The sequence below is a fragment of the Danio rerio genome, chromosome 16 (genome assembly GCF_052040795.2).
Source record: "Danio rerio strain M-AB ecotype USA chromosome 16, GRCz13ab, whole genome shotgun sequence".
NCBI lineage: Eukaryota > Metazoa > Chordata > Actinopteri > Cypriniformes > Danionidae > Danio > Danio rerio.
The window spans coordinates 11,269,974-11,297,751 of record NC_141036.1 but is presented as its reverse complement, the minus strand read 5'-3'; the positions used below and the strand labels follow the sequence as shown (position 1 = coordinate 11,297,751).

Genomic DNA, 27,778 nt, shown 5'->3' with positions numbered 1-27,778 from the left:
CCCCTTAGAATGTTTTTCTTCTTTTTAAAATATTTCCCAAATGATGCAGAGCAAGGACATTTTCACAGTATGTTTGATAATATTTTTTCATCTGGAGAAAGCTTTATTTGTTTTATTTCCACTAGAAAAAAGCAGTTTTTAATTTTTAATAAAACCTTTTAAGGTAAAAATTATTAGCCCCTTTAAGCCATATTTTATTTTAATAGTCTACTGAACAAACCTTTGTTATACAATAACTTGCCTAATTACCCTAACTTGCCTAGTTAACCTAATTAACCTAGTTAAGCCTTTAAATGTCACTTTAAGCTGTATAGAAGTGTCTTGAAAAATATCTAGTCAAATATTATTTACTGTCATGATGGCAAAGATAAAATAAATCAGTTGGTAAAAATGAGTTATTAAAACTATTATGTTTAAAAATGCGTTGAAAAAATATTTCTGTTAAAGAGAAATTGGGGGAAAAATAAACAAGGGGGCTAAAAATTCAGGGGGTTTAATAATTCTGACTTCAACTTTAGATCCACTTAATTGGTAAACAAAGCAAGTCTATCATATAATATATATACTAAAATACAGAAAATATTACTTTACAAGCTGTATAGTAAATAAATCATATGAATATGTTCATATTAGTCAATAATATTACTGAAATTAATAAAAAAACTGAATAAATATAATTTTACACAAATAAAAAAGACTCAATGATGGGCTAAAATTATGTGGAAATCTGCAGATTTCTGCACGCACAGATTCCATCTGGGCCAACTTATTAGTAATACCAGTAAATTCTGACATTGTGGGGTTTGGTCCCTCTGAGGAAAATGACTAATAAATGATATAGAATTAAGTATTTTACAAAGTAAAAATGCTAATTGTATCCAGTAGGATTTGGTTTAGTAGTAAGGTTGAGGTAGAGGATAGAATATAGAATCATTACATCAACAGAAAGTCCCCATAAAGATAGCTGTACTAGTGTGTGTGATTTCCATCTGAACAAAGCTGTTTTGAGAGCAGTTGACCTCGATGACCTCGGTTTAAGTTTGGCGAAGAACGGTTCCAGAAAGTGGGTAAGACAAAAACAGAAACCAAAAAAAATTAAATAAACAAGTAAACAACAGGGTGAGAATGTGGTAAAATCTGAAAACGTGGTTTAAAAAAAAAAAAAAACAGGCGAGGGCTTTTCTTTTTCTGGATTGCTTTTCAAAACACTGTCGGCTGGGTTAAGGGAAGAGGATGGGCGGGTCAATTGGTGCTTTTGAAAATATATATTGGCTAGGTTTAGGGAAAGAGGATGGTACGTAAGCACAGATTCGGTTTGGGCCTACTTAATAGTAATACTAGTCAATTCTGACCATGCAGGGTCATTTTTGTTTAGCCCCTGTGAGGAAAATGTCTAATAAATCACATAAAATTAAAACATTTTTAAATGTAAAAAACGCTAACTGTATCCAGTAAGGGTTTGGTTTAGTAAAGGTTGAGGTAGGGGATATAATATACAGAATATATAGTTTAAAAAATCATTATGACAACTGAAAGTCCCCATAAAGATAGCTGTACTAGTGTATGTGTGTGATTTCCATTTCAACAAAGCTATTTTGATCTGGTGCAAGTTATAATCAGGTGTGACTTATCTTCCATGAATAGTATTAGCTTTGCACATCCCTATTTGATTTCCACCTCAGTTTCTGTCTTTTCCATTAGTGTCAGTGTTGTAGCGCAGATTAAATATTATTGGTTTACATTTTCCGGAATAATTTGACCTTTAACCTGCCTTTCACCTTTTCCCCGCTGCATTTTTTCCCCTCCTTCTCGCTGTCTCCTGCCCGCCTGTCAGTCCCACTCATCAATATTCCCTCTCACCCTCCATCTTTATCACAACATCCATCTTTCTCTCTCCCATAATCCCCTTCTCCTTCGCTTTCCGCCCCCCTCCTTTCTGTATCACTTCATTCCCCCTTCGTTCTCTTCTCATCCCATTTCACTTCCTAAACTACACCTCTCCTTCTCTCTCTCTCTTTGTCTCTCCATCCTTTTCCAGCTGCCAATTCTTACCTCTTTTATTGTTTAATTTCCTTTCCTTTTTATGCCCCACTTGGCCGTCTCTCTCTATCCGTCCTTGTCTCAGTGTTTGTGATAATAACTAAAATAAGAGTTTCTTTGGCCATTATTTATCCCTCTCCTCATGAGCGCAGGGAGATATCAAGCCCTACTCAGAGGCGGCACAGGGGAGCCGTGCTACATTTGGGGAAAGGAAAGAAAAGGTGGACTGTGAGATGGAGAGAAGGATGGAGGGGGGGGCTCGACTGCTGTTAGATGGGGGTAGATGGGCTAGTAGAGCGGGGGGGGTGTAGGAAATCGGCCTGGCTAGCGGAACAGCTTTTCACCTATCTCTCTCTCCCTCTCTCTCTTTCCCCATACTGCTTTGTATTCTGTGGAGATGACAGGGGAAAGCTTTATTGCTCTGAGTCGGTATCGATCGGGGCCCTAGGCAGGGGGCAGTGCACAGACGCCCATTAGAGGCACTTTCTCAACGACCGCTCCCTAAGAGCACAACCCCACCCTACCCCCCCTTCTTTCTCTTTCTTTGCCTCTGAAATTCAAATTCAAGGTTTCTATCCTTGAGGCTTGACTGAAGACGAGCGAGAGAAGGCGAGAGGAGACATAATCTGGTAAAGAAAGAGCCAAAAGAGACACAAAGCTAAGAAAATATATCAATATTTCAATAGTCTACGAATGCGCTACAGTTCTCTTATCTCCTCAGCTCACCATTGTTTCTAGATATTTAATAGCACATGAATAAATGTGGGATGAAATCGATGGAGATGTGTAAGTGTGGGACTGGAGCTGAACGATTAATCATTAAAAGGTTGCGATTTTGAATTAAACACCCATTGATTTTTATTCTTAAATGACAATGCATTGACTGCCTATTACACCTCTGACAAGTGCTGTATGATCACAGTGGAAATCTGTGTTTGCCTCTGATTCAGAGAGAGCAGTTGTGGTGTATAGTTTTTAAAAACAGGGTCTTTAGTCCTTTCAACATCATAGTATCACTATTTCTGCATTACAAAAAGTGTACTACAAATACAAAACTTTTTTTTTTGTGCTATTAAATTTTGGGGGGACATTTTTATGCTTTGCAGATAGGACAGAAGATATGTGGGAAGAAACCTGGGGTGCTAGCTATGTCCAACATAGGCTCATTCTGAAAACGTAGCCATATTTACGTTTCTGGAGATTGAAAATTTTGTAGCCAGAAGTACGTTTGGCTGTATTTTATCGTTAAAATAAATGCTATGGGGTGGTTTGACGCGGTTCCTTTTTCACTCTTACCAGCTGACCGCTTACTTTCATATGGACGGCTTTACGGCTGTTACCAGTTTGTTCAGTAGCTCGCCATGTATGTCGGCAAATTTGAGACGCAGAGAGGAGTTGACCATGATGATGGGGATCGAGTCTGGCAAAGAACGATTCCATAAAGTGGGTAAGACAAAAACAGAAGCCAAAAATATTAAATAAACAAATAAAAAACAGGGTGAGAATGTGGTAAAATCTGAAAACGTGGTTAAAAAAATCAGACAAGGGCTTTTCTTTTTCTGGATTTCTTTTTAAGTCTGTTGGTTGGGTTTAGGGAAGAAGAAGGTGGGTCAGTTGAACAGTCATTCAGTCAGCCAGTCGATAGTGGCCTCTGGTGGATTTATGTGAGAACAGCAGACGCAAATGGCACTTGCGAGAGAAATTTGAGATCTTAAAAAATGTACACAGCGGCCTCTGGTGGATTTGTGAAAACAGAAACTGGACAAAAAATGTATCTACTGAGACGTATTTGGCGCTCTTCAGAAATGTATATAGTGGTACGTTTTCAGAATGAGCCTGGGTTGTACATGTCTGCGCCTTTAACCACAAGGCTAGACACACTGACACCTTTGTGTTGTAAAGAGTTTTGCATACTGACAACATCATCATCAAAACCATCTCTATTTACATGGATCCATGAAAATGATTAACAAATGTATAGTACTATGCAGGCCACTAGATGGCAGCAACATTGTTAAGAAACACTTCATGTCTGTGTACTCACAATCCAGTAGTCTGCCATAGCTGTTCTCGCCTGTAGATTAAACACATACGCACAGTGTCACTAATTTCATAAAATATCATTTAATAAATCACATTTTTTTGTAGTCTACCAGCCTGATCTCACGAGGAAACGTAACTATTTTACGTTTTGTCAGTTTAGTGGCTTATTCAGATGAATTCATACAAGTTCAGTCGTATGAAAGTGTACGATTTTAAAAAAGAGGCGTGGCACCAAACCACACCCCTAAACCCGACCCTCATTGGGGGATGAGCAAATCGTACTAAATTGTATGAATGAGATCGTACGAATTCATACAAATTAGACACTAAATTAAAAAGTTACGAATTGCCATGAGATTGCGCTGAGTCTACACACATTTGATACATTTTCGCGAAATTCAATGGGCAAAATTAATTAAATTAAATTAAAAGTTTTTAGCTGAAAATTAAAAACATTTTTAGCTGAAAATAGTAATGTAAATTGCCACTGAATCGGTCATTCAATAGATTGATTCAAAATGCTGATTCATCCTAAACAAATGTGAGTCATAGAATTTCTTTATAAGCCAGTCATTATATTATTATTATTATTATTATTATTATATATTTTTTCCTCAAACTAAAATCAAATGAAGTATTATTAAATAGACAGCAGTAAGGTAACTTTTTTTTTACCCCAAAACACAACAAATACAACATTACTTTGTTCAGCTCTCTATTCATAAAACCATGCAGCTTTATCCAGCACTATATATATTGTCACTCTTTGACACACACACACACACACACACACACACACACACACACACACACACACACACACACACACACACACACACACACACACACACACACACACACACACACACAGAAAACATAACACAGAATGAAGACTGGCCCTGTGAATTGTGTGAACACCAAAGAGACATGTTTCCAGTTTGTGTATGTGTGTATGTGTGTGTTCAGATCCCAGTGGGACGTCACACTCTGGAATGAGTCCTGTGTCACCTGTAATCTCCCCCTTCACAGAATTCCTCATTTTTAAATCGGAGTTTGGCAAAGCAAAAAATCTCACCTCAACACTCACCCCTTCCTGCCCTCTCTCTCACACCTCGACCAAACAAAACCACACTGTCATGATGAAGAAAACGCTTTCTAGAGCCTCTCTGCCTATCCCAGAGCACACACACTATTCTATAAATATTAATTCTCCATTATACCTAGCTGAAAATGTCTGACCTGCAGAGACTAAACTTTGACCTTGGGGAATTTAAAGTTGCATCTGCACATCTCCTCTGTCCTTATGGAGTGAGTTAGAATGACATTGGTCTAGTGCACATATTCTAGAAATTGAGCCTTGCTGTTCATGTGGAAAATGGAGATTCAAATCTGGCCGGCAATAAACCCTGATCTCTAAGTCACTTGAGTAATTTTCTCCCCTCTCTTTCTCTCACTCTCTCTTTCTGTGTCCTAGTACAAAGTAATATAATATTAAACATACACTTTCTTTATAACTAACTGTATACTTATATAAATATAAAGCAAAATAAAAATATTACAATAATAAATAAATTCAGATCTTGCCTGCAACATGCTCTAATCCAAAATTGTTTCCAAATTTCCCTCTTTTATGTATAATTTTATTTCAAAATAATGAAAAGTTTAAAATATTTAACTAATCTAGATTAAATTATATAATATTAATTTATTTATTATATTAAAATATAATTTGTTATTTTAATGACTCTGCTAATTTGAGTTTTTTATATATTTTTGTTTAAATAAATTGTATAGATATAACAAATAGCAATAAATTATTAAACATTTTAAAATATTTATAATACTTTATATATTTAAAAGGGTAGTTCACTCAATGATAAAAGTTCTGTCGTCATTTACTAATTCTTGACAAAATGTATTAATCTAAAGATTTTCATATGATTAATATCATCTCTGTCCATAAAAGTTAGATAATGTGTTCACATTTGCAGATTTGGATCAATTAAAACAAACCATAGCGTTATTGCTCTGTTTGTCAATGTAAATAAGTGTGAGTGTTCAAATCCTACATGGTTCACTCCAAACAAGCAGACTGAAGCCTTCTGGAAATCTCAGTTCGCATTTTGAATGGAATATGAATGTAACACAGACCCAAAGCATCTAAACAGATCAAAAACATGGCATGATGGCACAAGATGTGCATTATTTAGAAGGTTTTGTGTGTACACAATTCGTAATGACAGCATGAATGCTATAAGCAAACCTGGACCAAATAATTTCATCCACACTACAAGATTCCAATCTGCAAGTGCGAACAAACCTCCAAAAATGTTTCTATCCATCTTTTAAATCATGAGCCTCTTTCACACAGTAGTGGAAGTATATTTTCTTAAAATTACTGCAACAACATTTTAAAAATGCACTGTTGACACAGACAAGGACGTTCTATAATTTTTCCGGAAAAGCACTATTCACACACCCATTTCAAAATATCAATAAATTCGGATGCCATTAATGATAAATGACCTCTAATGACTGCGCCTGTATTTGTAGACATTAAGAGGAACAAATATTTTGTTGATGGCTTCATCTTATTTTAAATGTTCGCATTCATGCATCTGCTTTTGTCCCAGAGACAAACCAAAATACTGAACTATAGGAGAAAAATGTTACTACCATCTGAAGTCAGAGCGGCAGCTTAAAACTTAAAAAAATAAATAAATAAAATAAAAAGTGTTTTGTAACACAGGTGCACAGCCTGATCTCACAGGGAAACATATTTATTTTACATTTTGTCAATTTTGTAATAAATTATGTTTGAATTTGTATAAAAATGTACGATTTTTACAATTTTTTTTTTCACCCAACCCTGCTCTTAAACCCAGCTGTCATTGGGTATTAGCAAATCATATTAAATTGAATGAGATCGTATGAATTCAAACTAATTAGCCAATAAATCCAAAAGCTAATAATTGCCATGAGATCCAGTCGGGCTACACAGTGCTCTGATTGATTGACATGGGCAATTCTGTAGATATATGGTAAAGTATTGTGAACAACTCTGATAAAGAGATGTGGACAGCACACTTTTGCATGTAGAGAGCTATGTTTGAGTATGTCTTGCATCTTGCAGGTAAATTTACAATGGTTTATCATAAGTTTTATCAATACTTTTTTTCACAGTTGGCACTAAGAAGAAACATACATTTTAAAAACATCCGTAAATGAGCAGTTTTCCATATTTTGTGATTCATGTTTTTATTTTTCACCATTTATTTATGTGTTTGAATTGCATTATGAAACCTTGAACATTCTTTCAACAACTTTTAACCTTGAAAAGTTCCAAAAAGTGACTTTTATTAACATTTTTAATAGTTTAAAGGGATATATTGTCTGGGTTGATGTTGTATAATCACAATACAAAACCATAATAGACTGCCAGTGCATTTTCTGTTATTTTACAGACTTATTTCTCTCTCTATATATATTTTCTTATACATTATATTATTTCAAACTACTGAAATGTCAATAAAAGTTACATTGTTAAACTGTAGAGTTGAATTTTCAACATCAAAAAATGTTGACAGAGCAGAGATTAACATCCCAAAATGCAATTCACAAACATAAATAAACTGAAAACACTTAGTTTAATATTAATATTTCATATTTTTTATATATAAGTATATATATAAGTGTTGTCTGATTAATCAGCAACAATGTGTCTGGACTCTTGACAAAAGTTTCAAAGTCTTATTTGCAGTGGAGTGAATGCGTCATCGGCATCAGAATGTTCTGATTAGCTGGAGTAGATGTCGCACGTCAGCGTGTTCTGAACTTGTTCAAGCTCAAACTAGCAATTTTCCTTCTGCGTTCAAACACAGCAGAAATTTGACAATTAATTGGTAACTTCACATTCAGGAAAACTGCGGCTACAAAATTTTCAGGATTTTTAAAAAGGATCTCTTCACACATGATCTCTTCATGGCAATTTACTAGTCATTTTCGGAAAAGTCTGTATGTGTGAGAGGGACTGTAGAGTCGTTGAGTAGGTACAGCGTGATCTTCCAATGAGAATCAGATCACACGTTTTTAACCTGTCGAACACTGAAAAGTCTCTCTCCACAAGAACCATGTGGGAATAGTTGAAGAGACTTGGATGCAGCACAATCGAGCAGCATGTTTACACATGTGAGTCAATCGCTCCCACAGCAATCGATGGAGAGAGAGAGAGAGAGAGAACAGGTTACTTTTGGTCATTAAGACGGGGAATCCCAGACTTAGGGTGGTTAGGGGTTCATTGATAGAGAGAGAGAGCAGACAATTATCTGTATTGATTAAAGCGAGGCTCACAGTGAAGAACAGAGCTCACTATGTGTCGATCAATAGGAAGAGAGGAGAGAGAGAGAGAGAGAGAGGAAAAGAGAGAGAAAGAGAGAGAGAGAGAGAGAGAGAGAGAGAGAGAGAGAATTGTTTGGGGAAAGAGGGTCAATAGGGTGGGAACAATACAGGGACAAAATCAAGTGTGAAAATGAGAGTAAAATAGTAATATAACAAAAATAAAAGTGCATGATAGAGAAAAAGATGTAAACCAGAAGGTTATTTAATTTAATTTAATATCTGTTATTTTACAGTATATTTCTGTAGTTTAATATCCATTATTTTACATTATATTTCTGTAATTTAATATCCATTATTTTATTGTATATTTCTGTAGTTTAATATCCGTTATTTTACAGTATATTTCTGTAGTTTAATATCCGTTTTTGACAGTATATTTCTGTAGTTTAATATCCGTTTTTTATTGTATATTTCTGTAATTTAATATCCGTTATTTTACAGTATATTTCTGTAGTTTAATATGCGTTATTTTACAGTATATTTCTGTAGTTTAATATCCGTTATTTTACAGTATATTTCTGTAGTTTAATATCCGTTTTTAACAGTATATTTCTGTAATTTAAAATCCGTTATTTTATTGTACCTTTCTGTAGTTCAATATCCGTTATTTTACATTATATTTCTGTAATTTAATATCCATTATTTTACAGTATATTTCTGTAATTTAATATCCATTATTTTACAGTATATTTCTGTAGTTTAATATCCGTTTTTAACAGTATATTTCTGTAATTTAATATCCATTATTTTATTGTATATTTCTGTAGTTTAATATCCGTTTTTGACAGTATATTTCTATAATTTAATATCCGTTTTTTATTGTATATTTCTGTAATTTAATATCGTTATTTTATCGTATATTTCTGTAGTTTAATATGCGTTATTTTACAGTATATTTCTGTAGTTTAATATCCGTTATTTTACAGTATATTTCTGTAGTTTGATATCCGTTTTTGACAGTATATTTCTGTAATTTAATATCCGTTTTTTATTGTATATTTCTGTAATTTAATATCCGTTATTTTATTGTATATTTCTGTAGTTTAATATCCATTATTTTACAGTATATTTCTGTAGTTTAATATCCGTTTTTGACAGTATATTTCTGTAATTTAATATCCATTATTTTATTGTATATTTCTGTAGTTTAATATCCGTTATTTTACAGTATATTTCTGTAGTTTAATATCCGTTTTTGACAGTATATTTCTGTAATTTAATATCCATTTTTTATTGAATATTTCTGTAATTTAATATCCGTTATTTTATTGTATATTTCTGTAGTTTAATATGCGTTATTTTACAGTATATTTCTGTAGTTTAATATCCGTTTTTGACAGTATATTTCTGTAGTTTAATATCCGTTATTTTACAGTATATTTCTGTAGTTTAATATCCGTTATTTTACAGTATATTTCTGTAGTTTAATATCCGTTATTTTACAGTATATTTCTGTAATTTAATATCCATTATTTTATTGTATATTTCTGTAGTTTAATATCCGTTATTTTACAGTATATTTCTGTAGTTTAATATCCGTTTTTGACAGTATATTTCTGTAATTTAATATCCATTTTTTATTGAATATTTCTGTAATTTAATATCCATTATTTTACAGTATATTTCTGTAGTTTAATATGCGTTATTTTACAGTATATTTCTGTAGTTTAATATGCGTTATTTTACAGTATATTTCTGTAGTTTAATATCCGTTATTTTACAGTATATTTCTGTAGTTTAATATCCGTTATTTTACAGTATATTTCTGTAGTTTAATATCCGTTATTTTACAGTATATTTCTGTAGTTTAATATCCGTTATTTTACAGTATATTTCTGTAGTTTAATATCCGTTATTTTACAGTATATTTCTGTAGTTTAATATCCGTTTTTGACAGTATATTTCTGTAATTTAATATCCGTTACTCTATTGTATATTTCTGTAATTTAATATCCGTTATTTTATTGTATATTTCTGTGGTTTAATATCCGTTATTTTAATATGCGCATGGTTACTACCATTATGTGTTTCCACACAGCCATTGCTTGCACTCATTTACTCTCTCACACACACAAACACGTAGATATTCACCACGCACAAGATCCGGCTCAAATTAACCCTCTACCGCACGCATTCTAATAAATCTGTAAAAAAATATTTGACTGTTTTTCGTTTCTTAAAATGGGTTAACTTTAAAGAGCTGCAAAAAAACTTTTGAAAAAAAAAAAAAATGAAGATACTTTATGATATGTTGCCATATGGCAACAACACCCAACAGTGGATCTAACTTAGAAATGTAAAAATTTAAAACTTTCCTTATAATTATTGTTTTGTTTGAAATAGTTTAATTGGTTTTGCAGCATTATGAGCTTTAACACAGAACTTATAAATGACACCTTATACACACTTTACCACAACTCATATTCCAACAGCTTTCATTTATTCCATTCTTTTTTGCTGAATATTATTGAAAACAATCATAACATTGTATTATCATATATACAACATAAAATAAATATAAATATTTTCTCCAGTAAATACTTTAACAAATAAATAACAAGTCTAATATATCCAGATGCATCAGAATAATGTAGCTAGCTAACAATGTTTATGTAGATTATACTATACTACACCTGTCTTATCTGCCTCTGAGCTAACTTACTTGAACTGTCTCTATCAAACATTCAGTCTGCATCATTCTCATGGTCACTAAAACCCGTCTCACCCCTACTTTCATCTGCAGGAAGAGCCAGTTCTGTCCTTTCCTTTTTTAAATTACCATAGAACATGGTGGTGCTCGCTAATACACTGTTCCCTGTATTCATATCTAATCATTCGTAGTATTTCCATTAAAACTAGATTTTATCCATAATGCAAATGTCATTAACACATGACTAAACACCATTAAATTACTAGCATTCATGTTGCTATTGTTACAACTTAAAAGTTCACAGCTGACCTTGCTAGCTAGCTAACCCATTGCAATATTGCACGTCCCACTATTGGACAGTGTTGTCATTTGGTAACACACATTTGATTGATTTACAAAAAACTAAATTGATTTAAAAAAAAAAATTGAGTTGTTAATATGTCATCATAGCTTACTGAAGGTGATGTTTCAGATTTTTTGTGGATCTGACGTAATTTGATCCTTTGTTTTTATTGACATTTACATTTGCATTGAACAACTACTCACAAAAACACCAGTCTGTCAGAAATCGCGCTACAGAAAAACGCTGGATGTCATGTGACTTAACCAAAGCACATCATTGGCTACTCTAAGGTCTTCTCTTTCCAACAACAAAAAATTATGTTGGTCTTAAAGAAACAGTGACAGGAATATGAACGTAAGTATCATGTTGCCATATGGTTAACCGTGCAGTAGAGAGTTAAGCACTGTCACAAACCATACATATTTCAACGTTTAAAATCGAAACTATTATAACATTTTTCATCAATCATGTATTACTTTGCAAATAAAGCGAACAAGGACTGCCAATGGTGGCCATTGACAAAAAAATAAATAAATCAGTGTATGATTATAACTAACGTGTGCACAATCACCTTTGCTTATAAAGCCTGAATGTGTGAGTAGAGTTTGAACAAATGCTGGGTAGTTCTCTGCCATGAGACCACCTCTTTCTTTCTCTGAAACCCATGAAACACAACAACAAAAGCTTCAAAGAGGAGGAACAGCAAGTGAGCTGTGTAGACACAAGCGCTGTAGACAGAGCCACCGCTCGGCCCTTCTCAAAATATTAATCCCCTTTCAGACAAACTTGACCCCCAGCATGCACACACACTCACGCACACATTCACACACACACTCTCTTCCGTTCCCATTAGGAGCCCAATGCATATCTACAGACTGTGCCGGCCGTTGCCTGGTAACCGTGACCCTCATCAGTGAACACCAGTAACTACACAGCATTCATTACATCCTCGCTTTCGTTTGTTACTTAGTAATGCAACACTGTCCAAAAGGCATGCATTACTGTTATTCGTAGCCGAGTTTTGTAATTATCATTTTTTGAAGAATGTTTTTAGTGGTTAAACTTTTAAAATAAAATGAACTTGAAAATGCATTACGCAAAAAAAAAAAAGAAGTAAAAATTTTATGACTATTTAATAATTAATACACACAATGCAAACAAAAGTGATAATGCACAAACATTGCAACAAAGCAGACACGTTAATATATAACATGCAATTTAAAGTATATTTAATTAGTTATATATTAATTTATGTCTTAAAGATATAACACAATTATTAATAACTAATATTTATTCCTGAAAATATACAATTATTCAAAATTTAAATGATAAAAAAATCTTAATTGTTATTATTATTATTATTATTATTATTATGATTATTATTATTATTATTATTATTATTATTATTATTATTATTATTATTATTATTATTATTATTCATTTATTCATTCATTCATTTTCTTGTCGGCTTAGTCCCTTTATTAATCTGGGGTCGCCAGAGCGAAATGAACCGCCAGCGTATCCAGCACATTTTTACGCAGCGGATGTCCTTCCAGCTGCAACCCAACCCAGTTGAAGTCAGAATTATTAGCCCTCCTTTGAATTTTTGTTTCTTTTTAAATATTTCCTAAATGGCGTTTAACAGAGCAAGGAAATTTTCACAGTATGTCTGCCAATATTTTTCTTTCTGGTACTATTTTGGCAAGAAAGAAATCAGTTTTTTTTAAACACTTAAAGGTCAAAATGATTAGTCCCTTTAGGCTTTATTTTTACAACAACTTGCCCAATTACCCTAACCTGCCTAGTTAACCTAATTAACCTAGTTAAGCTTTTAAATGCCACTTTAAGCTGTATAGAAGTGTCTTGAAAAATATCTAGTTGAAATAAAGACAGTTTTAAGGTCTTCTGAGGAGTCTAACTGTATTCAGGTATAATTGAATAATCAAATTTAAAATAACGCTGCATATTTATTTTATTTTATATTATTTTATTTTATTTTATACTTGGAAAATGTACAACATGACATGACAAAGCTAATTTACATCTGTAATCTCTGGGCAGGAAATACAATATACAATACAATACAACATACACTTACAGTACAATACATACAATACATAGTCAATAAAATGAAGTCAAATCAGTAGTTGCATATTTGATTGTCTTTAAGCCAAATTTTAAGAACAGTTTTAAAATGATTAAAAGCGGTACTCCCTTTAATACGCACTGGTATTTTATTCCATCTTTCTGCTGCTCTGACTAAATACTGATTGTCCAAAAACAGTTTTCTTGTGTTTAAGTAAGCAACAATCACCTTTAAGCAACAACAACAATAATAATAATAATAATAATAATAATGGGTGACGCAGTGGCGCAGTAGGTAGTGCTGTCGCCTCACAGCAAGAATGTTGCTGAGTCGCTGATTCGAGCCTCGGCTCAGTTGGCGTTTCTGTGTGGAGTTTGCATGTTCTCCCTGTGCTCGCGTGGGTTTCCTCCGGGTGCTCTGGTTTCCCCCACAGTCCAAAGACATGCGGTACAGGTGAATTGGGTAGGCTAAATTGTCTTTAGTGTATAAGTGTGTGTGTGAATGAGTGTGTGTCGATGTTTCCCAGAGATGTGTTGCAGCTGGAAGGTCATCCGCTGCGTAAAACATGCTGGATAAGTTGGTGGTTCATTCCACTGCGGCGACCCCGGATTAATAAAGGAACTAAGCCGACAAAGAAATGTAAAATGTATCTTTCTAAATAATTGTAAAGTTTCTCAGGTGTCAGGTCAGATTGCATAATGGGGACAAACCTTACAGCCTAGATGAAGCAAGGTTAAGTGAAGGAGCACGCAAACACACCCACACACACACACTGATAAAAGACCTGCTTAATATGAATCAGATCTCCACGGATACGGCAAGGACACAGAGTCTGCATGCATTGTAATGTACCAGAGTAAATACTTATTTACATGTGTATATTATAGCACACACAAACAGAGTCAAATAATCAGCGATGGACAGGAATGTCTAAATAGAGGTTTATAAATGCAACAGAAGTGTCCAAGGCACTCAATGGGTTTAAAATACAAAAGCTTTAAAGGGAAAGAAAGATTAAAAACAGGAGGATTCAGGTGTATGCTTATGTATGCATGACATCACAGGTCCCCTCCCCCAGCCCTTGGGAGTGGGTGCCTTGGAAACAGTCGCTAAGGGAACAGACGACTAAGAAATACAGAGAGAGAGAGAGAGAGAGAGAGAGAGAGAGAGAGAGAGAGAGAGAGGTGAAAAAGAGCAGAAGGAATAAAAGGGAATAAGAAAGCATCCTGTTCGTGCAATGGAAAAAAGGAGGAAAGCACATACAGTAAGAAGACACATGAAAGCAACGTATATAGTATTTTTTTTAAAGATTATGCACAATCCTGCATGAGTCATGTTAAATACACTTCATTCCATAATGTTTTAATGCCGGTTAGGCTAACTAAATGAGATGTTAAGACATTCTGAATGTGAGATTTGTACATTATTTAAGGGAGCGGTGTCATTCGTTGAGGCCTGAGGAGCAGCCTGTGTGCCTGTTCACTTATTCGGCACATATGTCTAATACAGAAGAACGACAAAAAGAAAAATTTGAGCTGCAGGCCTTGTGATATTTCACTTTCTATGAATCTCTATATCAGTAAAACTAACACACTAATGTGAAAGCTGATTAATATCTCTTTAAATATAGATTTCATTTTACTGGCATCATAGAGGAAATTATTCAATCCTCCAATCATATCGCTTTAATGTAAATGTATGCTGATGTAAAAGTTCACATTTCCATTTATATTCCATATCCTCCCAGAGCCACGTCCACCCGGGCCCTAAGACAAGCATCTCCTGTTACATCATTCATGAGCCTCCTTGAATATCAAACTGCTTGAGTACTGTATACATCACCCTGAAAACACACACTCTCCGGCAAAGGAGAAACATAAAGAGGTGGAGATTTTCAAGGCCGCTGGGTTTAGAAGACCCCGGTAGCCGTTTCACCTCCAATCCCATAATAAGCCACCACCTTCATTTCTAATTAAAGTATTAGTCAGGGTTCAGCAGGAGTTAAAGGGACAGTGCACCCAAATATGAAAAAAAAAAAAAAAACTGTCGTTGTTTATTCATCCTTATCTCCTTTAAAACAGCTCATTCTTTCTTCTGTTGATCATACTCTGCAAAGAATGGATTTCTTACTTGGCTTTTTAGTCTAAAAGTTTTTAAACCAAGAAGCATTTTCTAGACAAGCAAAAAAACAATGTCTTGTTTTCAGAAATAATATGTCAAAATAGTCTTGCTTTTCCTTTTGACATAAGATTATTTTGCTTACTCCGTTCACTGTAAAATTGCTTGTTGTAAGGAGAAGTTTATTTTTTGCTTGTCTAGAAAATGCTTCTTGATTAAAAGAAGTTTTAGATATTTTAACTAGAAACAAGACAAACAACCTATGTAAGAACGCTATTTTTAGAAGTGAAAAATTGAAAAATTGTCGTGGCTTTTAATGACATCCATAGAGTGAAAGAAGTAAACCATAACTTTAATTCTTGTAAGCTACACAGAAGTCAGGTTTGGAACAACACATCAAGTAAATAATTCATCAATTATATATATATTATTATTATTATTATTATTATTTTATTTTTATTTTTTATTTGGGGGGTGATCAAGGTTATAATGAAAAGGTTGTACTTTACAATGGTTTAAATGAAGCCAGTTTATGAAGGATTTTAAGTAGATTCACACAAACATTTCCTTTGCATTTTTGTAAAATTTCACTTACAGACAACAAAGATGCTCCATGATCAAGATAGCATCCAGCAATATTGCTGCTGTAGCATTATTAAACTAGCAGCAGAAGCTATAGTCTGACTTTTTTGGTTATCAGGTACTTTTCAAAAGTTAGCATTTTCAGGCCCTCAGGCTAATTGGTTATGTAAATAAATAAAGTTCACAACCCCTAAAAGCAGAAAAATGCAGCTGAATTTCATGAGGAAACAGGTCATACAATATCGGCAGAAAAACGACTAATTATATAATTGTAAATAATTGTAAATGCAGTTTCTTTTTGCTAAAATGTTAAAATGTTTAAAAGGGGGGAACCTCTAACCTAAACCTACCTCTCATTTGGGGATTAAAAAACCTAAATAAAACATACGAATTCATGTGAATTTGTCGCTAAATCAAGATGTAAGAATTTGCTGTGATATTGCCTTGAAATATGAAGCTTATCATTTTAACATTTAAGTCTTGTATGATTTAAGATGTAAACTTGTTGGTTTTAGTTTTAGAGCAATGGTTTACTCCTGACATGGATCTTAAAAGATTCTGGCTGTTCTCTTTTCATAGTATTTTTGTTTAGAATGCAGCAATGCAGGGATTAATTGGGCTAAAATACATACTGTGACTTATTGGAGTAAAATAGCCCAAACTTTAAAATTGCTTTTCTAAATGGAAGATGCATCATTCTATGTAATTACATGCTGCTGTTGGTTAACTGTATTTTGTATTTCTTTTAAATGCATGTATTTAGAAGCATATTTTTCTGTTTGTATTTCTCTTTAAACATTTGTACTTTCGTCCTTGCTTTAAAATAAATAAAAAGACAATCACAAAAAAAGTTGTCGGTTTTATTTATTTTGTTGGGTTGTTTTGGGAATTAAAGTTTTATGCTATAACGTTAATGTAGCTCATGCTTTCATTTTCCTTCAGCTTAATCGCTTATTTATCAGGGGTCGCCACAGTGGAATGAGCTGCCAATTATTCCGGCCTATGTTTTACACAGGGGATGCCCTTCCAGCCATAACCCAGTACTGGGAAACACCAACACAATCTCACATTCACACACACACTCATGGCCAATTTTGATTTACACAGTTCACACATAGCGAATCATGCCAACATACATATTGTTTATGTCTACATATTGTTGATTCTACTACTGAAACAGTGAATATTTGAATGATTATGGCCCAGCTGCATACATTTACATTGAAAGTGCCTCACTACAACCTAAAGTTTCACCTTTTTTAGCAGAAATTGAGAAAATAAACAAGTATTCTTAACTTATACTGACTCAAAACTATTGCTTTCAACTAAAATTTAAACGCAGGATTCAAAGTTAAATTTAAGTCAGTCTAACTAAAGCCCTGTTTAAACTTAGTTTTAACATGCATTTAAATGCATCTCTTGTCAATTGTGTTGGAATTTTTGAGATTGTATATACATTCACTGAAGAGCTCATTACAATGCACAAATACTTGACGAAGTACTGAAGGATGAAGAATGAAAGAAGAAGAATAAAGGATGTTAAAGGGGACCTATTTTGTCCCTTTTTTACAATATATAAAATAAGTCTCTGATGTCCCTAGAGCAGTGGTTCCCAACCTTTTTTTTTTTTTTTTTTGCCTGAGACCCCCTTTTCCCCCCTGGAAAATATTGTACGGCCCCCATCTACATTTAATGATGTTATCGCTCATGTACGTTTGCAGTAGGTATGACAAAAAAATATTGTTTTCACACAAACGGTATGTTTATTACTATGTCTGGATATGTTTATGCACAAATAATCGCCTAATGTAAAATACAAAAGCAAAACATCAGTAGGCCATTTGTTTTGGGTACACATAGCGGTATTGGGGATGAGTCGTCTGCAAATGTTTTATTATTTTGGACGGCCACATGCATTCATCAACAAGAACTTTGGAGCAGATAATGCTCTGTGGCTGGGTCAGGGACTCTTTGCTTAGAGAAAATGGAATAAAACCATAGTTCAGGTATCTTAATATTTCCTGCATTTCATGTTTCCAGTATTGGTAGTGCTGTAACCCGAAATGTTTCGAGCTTCCTCACCTGGTTTGCTTGGGTCATTAGTATTAGCTGCTGAAGGCGAATCAGAGAGATTCTGTCTTTTTTGTGAAGGATGAGTTACAAATTTGTCTATTTATTTTTGTCAGCCAGGGGATAAAATTAACTAAGGCAACATGATCATTCTCCTAATTTTCCACTGCTAAAATTTTTTGCAAAATAGGACACGCCCTTGTGGGCCGGGACCCCCTTGTTGGGAACCGCTGCCCTAAAGTATGTATGTGACGTTACATGTCAAAATACCCCACAAATAATTTTTAAAACTCTTTGAATCTGCCCCTTTTGCGCTTTGATCAAAATTATGCCATTTTGGTAACTGTTGCTTTAAATTCAAATAAGACTGTGCTCCCAGTCCTCTTTTGAAAAGAGAGCAGAACTACAAATGCCTATGTGTCAGCATAACGGCAGAAAACAAGACTAACCTCCAATGCTAATGAGGAAGAGATGATCACTAATGGGCGGGGCTTTTCCCCTCTAATGACACGTACAAATGGAGAATGTCGATAAAAGTGCTTCTGCAGATTATATAAAGTGTGATTATAAAAATAAAATTAATAAATGTTTCCCATTAGAAGCAGGTTATATTCTCAGACTGTTACCACACAACTGTGTTTAAACCCCATTTAAAAGGGATTTTTGCATAATAGGTGCCCTTTGTATGCTTTATTCAACCCGATCTCATGAGAAAACAACTATTTTACTTCTTGTCAGAACAGTAGCGAATTTGAACAAACTCATTCTATTTAAGTTGTATGAAAGTATCCAATTGTTAAAATGAGTCGCGCTAGAGCAGGGGTCATCAAACTTGTTCCTTTAGGGCCGGTGTCCTGCAGATTTTAGTTCCATCCCTAATCAAACACACCTGAACCAGCTAATCAAGGTCTTAGTGTACTTAAAACACCCAGGCAGGTGTGTTGAGGCAAGTTGGAGCTAAACGCTGCAGGGTCACCGGCCCTGCAGGACAAGGATTGGAGACCCCTGCGCTAGAGGATTCTAAAATCCACATTAGAGGATACTAAAATGTATAAACAAGATTGTACAAATGAATATAAATTATCTGCTAAATAAAACAGTTACGAATTGCCGTGAAATTGTGTTGGTTTCATGATTGAGTGGGAAAGCAGGCAAATAAAAATGAAGTGGAACTATAATTTCAGTCTTAATCTATATTAATATATGAATACCTTGTTTTGTGTGCTTTCTTACAACATGTCTATTTAAGGTCACATGTGCGGTTGGTATGGAGAGCACAGTAGGTGATCTTTTGAGGCTGTTTGAATGCATTCGACCACATTAGCATTAACACTGTGAAAACAATCTGGTCAAATGCATTTTCAACAACCTCCGGAAGTGATCAAGATCAATTTATTTCAGACGTCATTTACACCTGTATTTAGCATTGTCTACTTGAGGTCTAAATAATGAAAATCTAATAAAAAATACTAGTAAGCAGAGCTTAAACACCCTGAAAACAAGATACTAAAAGCAGTCTTCTCCAGGCTCTTTAATAGAAGCCATATGACTCTCCCCCTTAACTTTCAGAGTTGTTTCGCATCGCATGAGGCGTTAAGGTTCGTTAAAACTTACAAAAGTGGCAGATGCTGCTATCAGCTGCAACACAGCTGGGTACAAAACATCCAACTAGTTCCAGGACCATCCAAATGTGAATTTACAGATGCTTATCCAGCCGAACACCAGCCTATGTGGTGGGCGCCTGAGATAGAGAAAGCCAGGAATCCCAAACCGACATCTTCTCATTTATACTGATAGGGCTGGTGTGTCTGACTCCACAATACTATAGCAGCATTGTGAGTAAATGCTAGGCTACCCCCACTTTCTACCCGCTAGGCTGAGTCTTTAACCTTGACCTCTCGTGCCTCTGCCTCCAGTAATGAAGTCAACCCCCCCGCTCCTCCCGTTCCCTCTTCCCCCCCATCTATCTGCCCCCAGCTCTGCTGTCCAGCGCTCCTCTCATTCATAGTAAACACTATTGATTTTTCAGCACACAGAGTAAAAAAAGCCATGAATTTTAATGCTACTATCTGTCCCTCGCTCTGGCTCCCTCTCTTCTTCTGTCATCCTTTCCTCTCATGCGTTTTCCCTCTATCCCTTCATCCCATCTTCTCCTATTTGAGATGTGAGGGAGGGCAGGAGTTGAAGCAAGAGTGTGTTTGTTGGCTATAAACTTTAGGTGTACGTGAATGATGTGTGTGTGTGTGTGTGTGTGTGCTTGTTCTAGTCTCTTTCACCCTCTGTGACTGAGACCGATTGATTTTGCTATAAGCAGCGTTGAGGCTATGACAGGCCAGCAGCGACAGACAGAGGAGCTCATCAACGTCCAATGAACACAGGAAAAAAATCTCCTTAAAAATCCCTCCATCATGCTATAGCCGGACCAGATGAGAGAAAGAGGACAGAGGACTGAAGATAAGCCTTTATAAAGAAACCCCATTAAACACCCCGTACCGTAACATCACGACAATAAAGAGAGAATAGACAAACAGGTCAGACTGCGTTTGTGAAGGACTCACATTGAAATCACATTATCGCGTAGAATGGATGTGTAAGTAAGGGATAATGTACCGACAGATGGATATAAGTGCAAAATAAAGGTCATTATAAAGGCAGACAATTGGGTAGAAATATATATGTGTGTGGGTGTGTGTTATAAATGAAAAACTAAGTCAAGTTTTAGTAAACTTGAGAGCCTCAGTCTCTAAACAAAGCAGTTTATTATGACTAGGGCCATACGGAATCTGAGAGAGCAGAATTTCGCAGATTTTTAGCCCATCATTGAGTCTATTTTTTTTTTATTTCATTGAGTTTATTTTCTTGTTTAAATGTGTGTACATTTTTATTCTTTTTAGTTTTTAAATTAATTTCAGTAATATTATTGACTAATATGAAAATATTCATATGGTTTATCTACAATTAAATTTTTAAAGTAATATTTTCTGTCTTTTAGTAGATATATTATAGGAGAGACTTGTTTTGCTTACCAAATAAGTAAATCTAATTGGATTTGCATTGTACACATTAAACAAACATTACAAAGGTATTATTTTTTATTTCATATATTAAGGTTTTAGTTACAAAACCCCCAAAATCATTCCGCATAGATCCACAGATTTTTGTTTACAAAATTTTGTGCTGAAATAGCAAAAAATGTCGGCAGATTTTGTCTGTGCCTAGTTTTGACTAACACAATATCACGGCAATTCGTAACTTTTTGATTTAGTGGCTAATTCGCATGAATTCGTACGATCTAATTCGTACAATTTAGTACGATTTGCTCATCCCCCAGTAACGGTTGGGTTTAGGGTGGGGTTAGGTGCCACGCCTCCTTTTTAAAATCAAACAATTTCGTACGACTGAACTCGTACGAATTCGTACGAATTAGCCACTAAACTGACAAAACGTAAAATTCTTACGTTTTCTCGTGAGATCAGGCTGTTTTGACATATAGGTAAGTTCATAGTTAAGCAGCATCTAGCTGATGTAAAAATAAAAACAATGTTAAGTAACTTGTGCCATCCATTCACAATGCAGATAAATGCAAGGTTTTAACTGTTTTAGATAGTGACTTAGTATTGTTCCACACTATTTTTTCAATTAAAAAATTTTGCATTTATATTAATACATTAGGCAGAGGCTTTGGAACATGATTTAAGGCCCTATCATGCACCCGGTGCAATAAGGCACAAGACGTGCATTGTGCTATTTGTTTCTATTTTCAGACCAGCGCAACTTTGTTTCCACGAATCGCAAAAGGAGGTGTGTTGAGGCGCATTGTTGGCGCATTGCTATTTTGCTGAACTGAAATAGACCCCACCATTGATCAACCAAAAGGTGGTCTATAGTCCAGCACAGAGCGTGTTAGCACCTATGCAGATCCAAACACTTACACATTTTTTTAAGACACACAGAATGTACAGCAACACACAAATATCTTTACATTTGAAAAAAAAAATATATATAAAAATGTTACAAAAATAATTTTCTACATAAACATAAAAACCACTGCCTCCATGCCTTCATCATTTGGGGGGGCTTTTTCAGTTTATTCATGACAGTTTGCATTTGTATAACGTTATTATGATTAGCAGTATGATTTATTATATGCATATTTATATCTGTTTTAATAAAAACAAGTTTAGATTTGTCCACCTGTAAGGTTTTGGAGACTGCATTCCCATATGGGGCATACGATTAAGACGTGTGTTTGGATACCCTATAACTTTTCTGACCACACTTTGTTATTATTGTTCATCTATTCGTTTGTTGGAAATTAGAACTGAATTTAGAAACAGTTTTGAAACAAATCTTTGCTCTTAAACTAAATTACATATGTAAGCTAATGGATGTCTTCAGTGGAGTGCGCACATCATTGCTTCCTTATCCACAAAAGTAAAGGAGCAAAGTAAAGAGTAAAAGTAAAGTAAAAAGAAAGTGAGAAAGAAGGCAAATGGAGGACACTCGCTGTTTATCCTTACGCTGCACATGGTTTGTTTAACTGTTTTCTCATTAGTGAGGCGTTCAGTTTTTCCACTTACAAAGTCTGCCATGTAAATAGCAAATGTGTCATGGCGTGATGCAACTGACTCTTATAGGGAATAAGAGATGAGACTCTGATTGGTTTAATGCACGTTATGCTCAGAACAAACCCATAACTCATCAAGAGAATAAACACAACACTGTTAGGCCATGTGACAGGGCGCAAAACATATTTTTCCGTCCTTAAAATAGCAAAAGTAGATTCGGTCACACAATGTTTTAGAATCACACGCTTTAGACTTTGCGCCTTGATCGTTAAAATAGAGCCCTTAGAGTCTATTCATGGCACACATTATTCAAGATTCCACTACAAAACAATTACAGGATGAACAACATAGCATTTAAATGCAGTAATATTCATTAGTAAAGTGACAGCCAAAAGTTAAAATGTGTGGTTATGCACTCTCATTGAGTTTGCTTCTTCCATTCAACACAAAGGAAGAGAATGGTGTCTGTCTTTTATTATTTGTAATCACATTATTAAAAATATGTGGTATTTTGCATCAAATCAAATCAAATAATTAAAAAATGTTGTCCTATTTAACAAAATATTGTTGTTTTATTTTACATACAAAGCATAATGTTCAAAATGAATTAAATCTAAATATAGATGAAATAATGCACTTATTATCTAGTCATAATAATATATATTTACATACTTAACATGTATATATTTATAAACTTAAAAGAATAAGGACTCATGGTGAATTTGAATATATATTAAATTATAAATTCACAAAATAAAAATAAAAATCATTTGAAAAAGTTGGCAAATGTGTAGTTTGAAGGATTGGGCAAAGAATAAAGTAATTGACAGTAATTTTGGTTGTACAATTTTTGACTATTTTTGCTATGGCATGAAGGTGGCACCATGATGCAATAAACAGTATAACATGACCCCAGACATTGGGAAATATCAGAACACTGAATTGAATATTTACGAGAGCTCCTCATACAATCTGCAGTTGGGTGCATTTTACAGCTATAATCATTTCTGCTATGCTGCCTAATCTTGAGTACGTCACCTCAGATACCGTCCACACAAAACGCATTCATTCAAGCGTGATCCCTCCAGCATTCCAGCTTTAATGTCCATCGCATCATCAGATGCCGGACACCAGCCGAGCTCGTATGGGCTGATGGTAATAAACTCCCATTGCAAATTGCTTTCGGGGAACACAATTAACCCATCAAAGCATGTACGAGCGAGGCTGTCAAATTAAAGCTTGTGTTTTGATGCACTGTTTTAATGCACGCGGATGGAGTTTGCTCTTACAGAAGTGATGAGAACATGCTACATAATGGATATAAACTCGGAGTAATCTGATGCAATAGGCGTTTTATGTACTCAGGTGCAGAGTACAAATTGGCAAGCCACGTATTGATCGATAAAGCCGGATTGAAGGAAACCCTGTTAACAGCAGCCTGTCTGGGGAGTCGGGCTCCATCCCTCCCTTCTCTCCATCTTAATTTGATTGATGATCATACTTGTCACTCAAGGCAGCATGTGGCCAATTACAAGATTTGTACGGCTAGTGGCTGGTGGTTTCGGCTTGTGTTGTCAGTTAAAAATACTGTGTGGTTGCAAATGGCCTTTTTGGGGTAAAATTGCATTTAATACCTTCTTTTACTACAGTTTAAAAGCATTTAAAGGGACAGTTCACTCACAAATTGAACACACTGCTACAGGATGCCTTTCTTCTGTGAAATATTAAAAGAAGGCATTCTAAGAAACGTCTTCAATAGAAGTCAAAGAGCGACAACATCATTTTGACAAGCAACATTCTTCACAATATCTTATTTTGTGTTTCACAGATGAAGGAAAGTGCAGGTTTGCAGTTTGTGTGTTTGTGTGTGTGTAGTAAATGTATTCAGAAAAAAGTCAGAATGCATAAAAGAAATGCTGAACAAAAGAAAATGGCATGAATGAGGAATGCTGGAAAAAAAGTAAGGTTGCTTCATCTCTTTTAACCTATATTTCAATGAGTTTTATTTCCAAAACATCCAGTTTATGAACAGTGCTCAGAATAATTGAGTACACCCCATTTTAAAAATGAATATTTTTGTCCATTTCTCAGTGAATATAGGCAATGTACAGTTGAAGTCAGAATTGTTAAAACCGTGTTTATTTTTCCCCCAATTTCTGTTTAACGGAGAGCAGATTTTTTCAACACATTTCTAAACATAATAGTTTTAATGACTCATTATTAATAACTGATTTATTTTATTTTTGTCATGATGACATTAAATAATATTTTACTAGGTATTTTTCACTTCTATACATCTTAAAGAGACATTTAAGACAAGGTTCATTAGGTTAACTAGGCAGGATAGAATAATTAGGCAAGTTATTTTATACGATGGTTTGTTCTGTAGACAGTTGAAAAAATACAGGGGCTAATAATTTTGACCTTAAAATGGCTTTTAAAAAAATCAAAACTGCTTTTATTCTAGCTGAAATTAAACAAATAAGACTTTCTCTAGAAGAAAAAATATTATCAGACACACTGTGAAAATTTCTTTGCTCTGTTAAACATAATTTGGGAAATATTTAAAAGAGAACAAAAATCAAAGGAGGGCTAATAATCCCGACTTCAACTGTATTTTGGTGCTAAACAAAACAGATTTATTCAACAGATATATTTATTAAACTACTTAAGTCACTAAAAATATTTAGAAATAGAAAGATAATACAATTAAATTCAAGCAAAATATTGCAAAAATAAATGACAACCTACAAAATTTCATCTAAATTTTTTGCTTCTGATTTTTACCTCTTTTTATCTTAATATTTTTCTATAACATATCTATTTGGGTGTACTAGTTTTTGGACCGTTATCATAAGTTATGTTGTTAGATAAGCTCCAGATTTGGCTTCAGTACTACAGTTAAAGTCAGAATTATTAGCCCCCCTGAATTATTAAACTCTGTTTATTTATTTCCCCAATTTCTGCTTAACGGAGAGAAAACTTTTTTCAACACATTTCTAAACATAATAGTTTTAATAACTCATTTTAATAACTGAATTATTTTATTTTTGTCATGATGACAGTAAATAATATTTGACTAGATATTTTTCAAGACACTTCTATACCACATAAAGGGACATTTAAAGGTTTAACTAGGTTAATTAGGTTAACTAGGCAGGTTAGGGTAATTAGGCAAGTTACTGTATAACGATGGTTTGTTCTGTAGACTATTGGAAAAAAATAGCTTCAAGGGGCTAATAATTTTGTCCCTAAAATGGTGTTTAAAAAAAATTAAAAACTGCTTTTATTTTAGCCTAAATAAAACAAATAAGACTTTTTCCAGAAGAAAAAATATTTTTAGACACACTGTGAAAATTTCCTTCCCCTGTTAAAATAATTTGGGAAATATTTAAAAAAGAAAAAAAAATTCAAAGGGGGGCTAATAATTCTGACTTCAACTGTATGTATATGAGCAAATATAATATTGTAAGTCTTTCTATTAAAGATATGAATTTAAAAAACAGAATCATCATATATTATTATTATTAAAATCAGCTTACAATGTAAGAATGGGCCACTAATGTAATATAAAGTAAACTCAATTCACTAAAATCTAAAGTTGCATCAAAATATCAAAATGATTGATCTGTATCTAGCTAATAATACTAAAGTGTGGCATTATTAATGATCAAATATTTATACCACACATCCTCAATGCCATCAAAATAAAGGGGAAAAAGACATTCGCCAAGCCCCACATGAGAACGGGAGACCTTGATCGCTATAAATCTTAAATGAAATGGAGGAAGAGAACAGATTTAGGTCTCGGGCTTGTTCATGAGGAGTGAAGGACGTAATCAAAGAGCAAGCTTTTATTACACATTCTCTATTATCGAAATGTCCGCTCTTACACACACACAGAGACATAAACAGCAGCTGCTGAGAGTGCAAATTGCGCTGGTTTACGCTCATTTTTCATCTCATAGCATCAAGAGTCAGGTTTATAGATTTAGATTTATGTTAGTCGGATTTTAGGTAAATTTGGGTAAAACATGAACAATCTCAACAGCTGAGGTGAAGATTAAAATTCAAAGTGAAACATTTTAACACACCTGTCAGATTTGTCCATACTCTTTCCAAATTTTGCAATACTTTTTAAGAGTGTGAGATGTTCCAGCGTCAATATCTTACAATACATCAGCTTGTCGGTAAAACCACCATGTACCTGCCATGTCAAATATCAATACGCTCATTCGTCTGTTCACACTCATCTTTCAGTCCGTCCATCCTAAAGCTCTGGGTGGCTCTCGCTCCCTTTCCAACACAAACACACACGCACAAATAGACATGTGCAGGCGGATAATCACAGTAAATGAACACAGCAGTGCTGAATCTGTGTGAGTGCTGCTGTACTGGTAGGGGGTGTATTGACTAGGTGCTTTCTCTCACAGATGTGTTGATTAAGGGCCTGTCTGAACACTTCTACTTTTGTGCCATCGTGAAGCCACCTCCACTGTGTTTTCATAGGAGAAAGAGAGAGATGGAGGCAGAAAGGCAGATTGTTAATGAAACCATCTGCATGTTCTGATGGACAGCTTACAAGTAGGTGCAGTATATTGGTCAAGGATACGCTTCTGTTGAAATGTAATGCTCCACCACAGCGGTTTGAGGTTCTATTTGTCTAATTTTCAGACAAACACATGCAAGAATCAGCACAATCACTATGCATATCCATGGTGCATATTTTAAAGCTATTTTAAAATAAGCATACACCATTTAAATGGATAGTTCATCCAAAATTCTGCCATTATTTACTCCCTTGACTTCCAAACCTGTTTGAGTTTCTGAAGGATGTATTGAAGAAAGTTGAAAACCTGTAACCATTGGCTTCCATGGTA

General features: G+C 34.4%; 1 protein-coding gene across 38 annotated transcripts in view; it reads right to left on the bottom strand.

Moving 5' to 3' along the window:
• The window catches only part of pou2f2b (POU class 2 homeobox 2b), a 138,609-nt gene that overhangs the window by 47,557 nt on the left and 63,274 nt on the right, over positions 1 to 27,778 (bottom strand). For 25 of the 38 annotated variants that reach the window (XM_087285836.1, XM_087285842.1, XM_087285862.1 and 22 more), the window contains exon 2: positions 4,085 to 4,114. The exons of the other annotated variants lie outside the window; for them this stretch is intronic. In XM_087285836.1, coding sequence (XP_087141962.1) covers positions 4,085 to 4,114 — 30 coding nt within the window. The remainder of the gene's footprint in view (positions 1 to 4,084; positions 4,115 to 27,778) is intronic. 38 annotated transcript variants of the gene reach the window in all.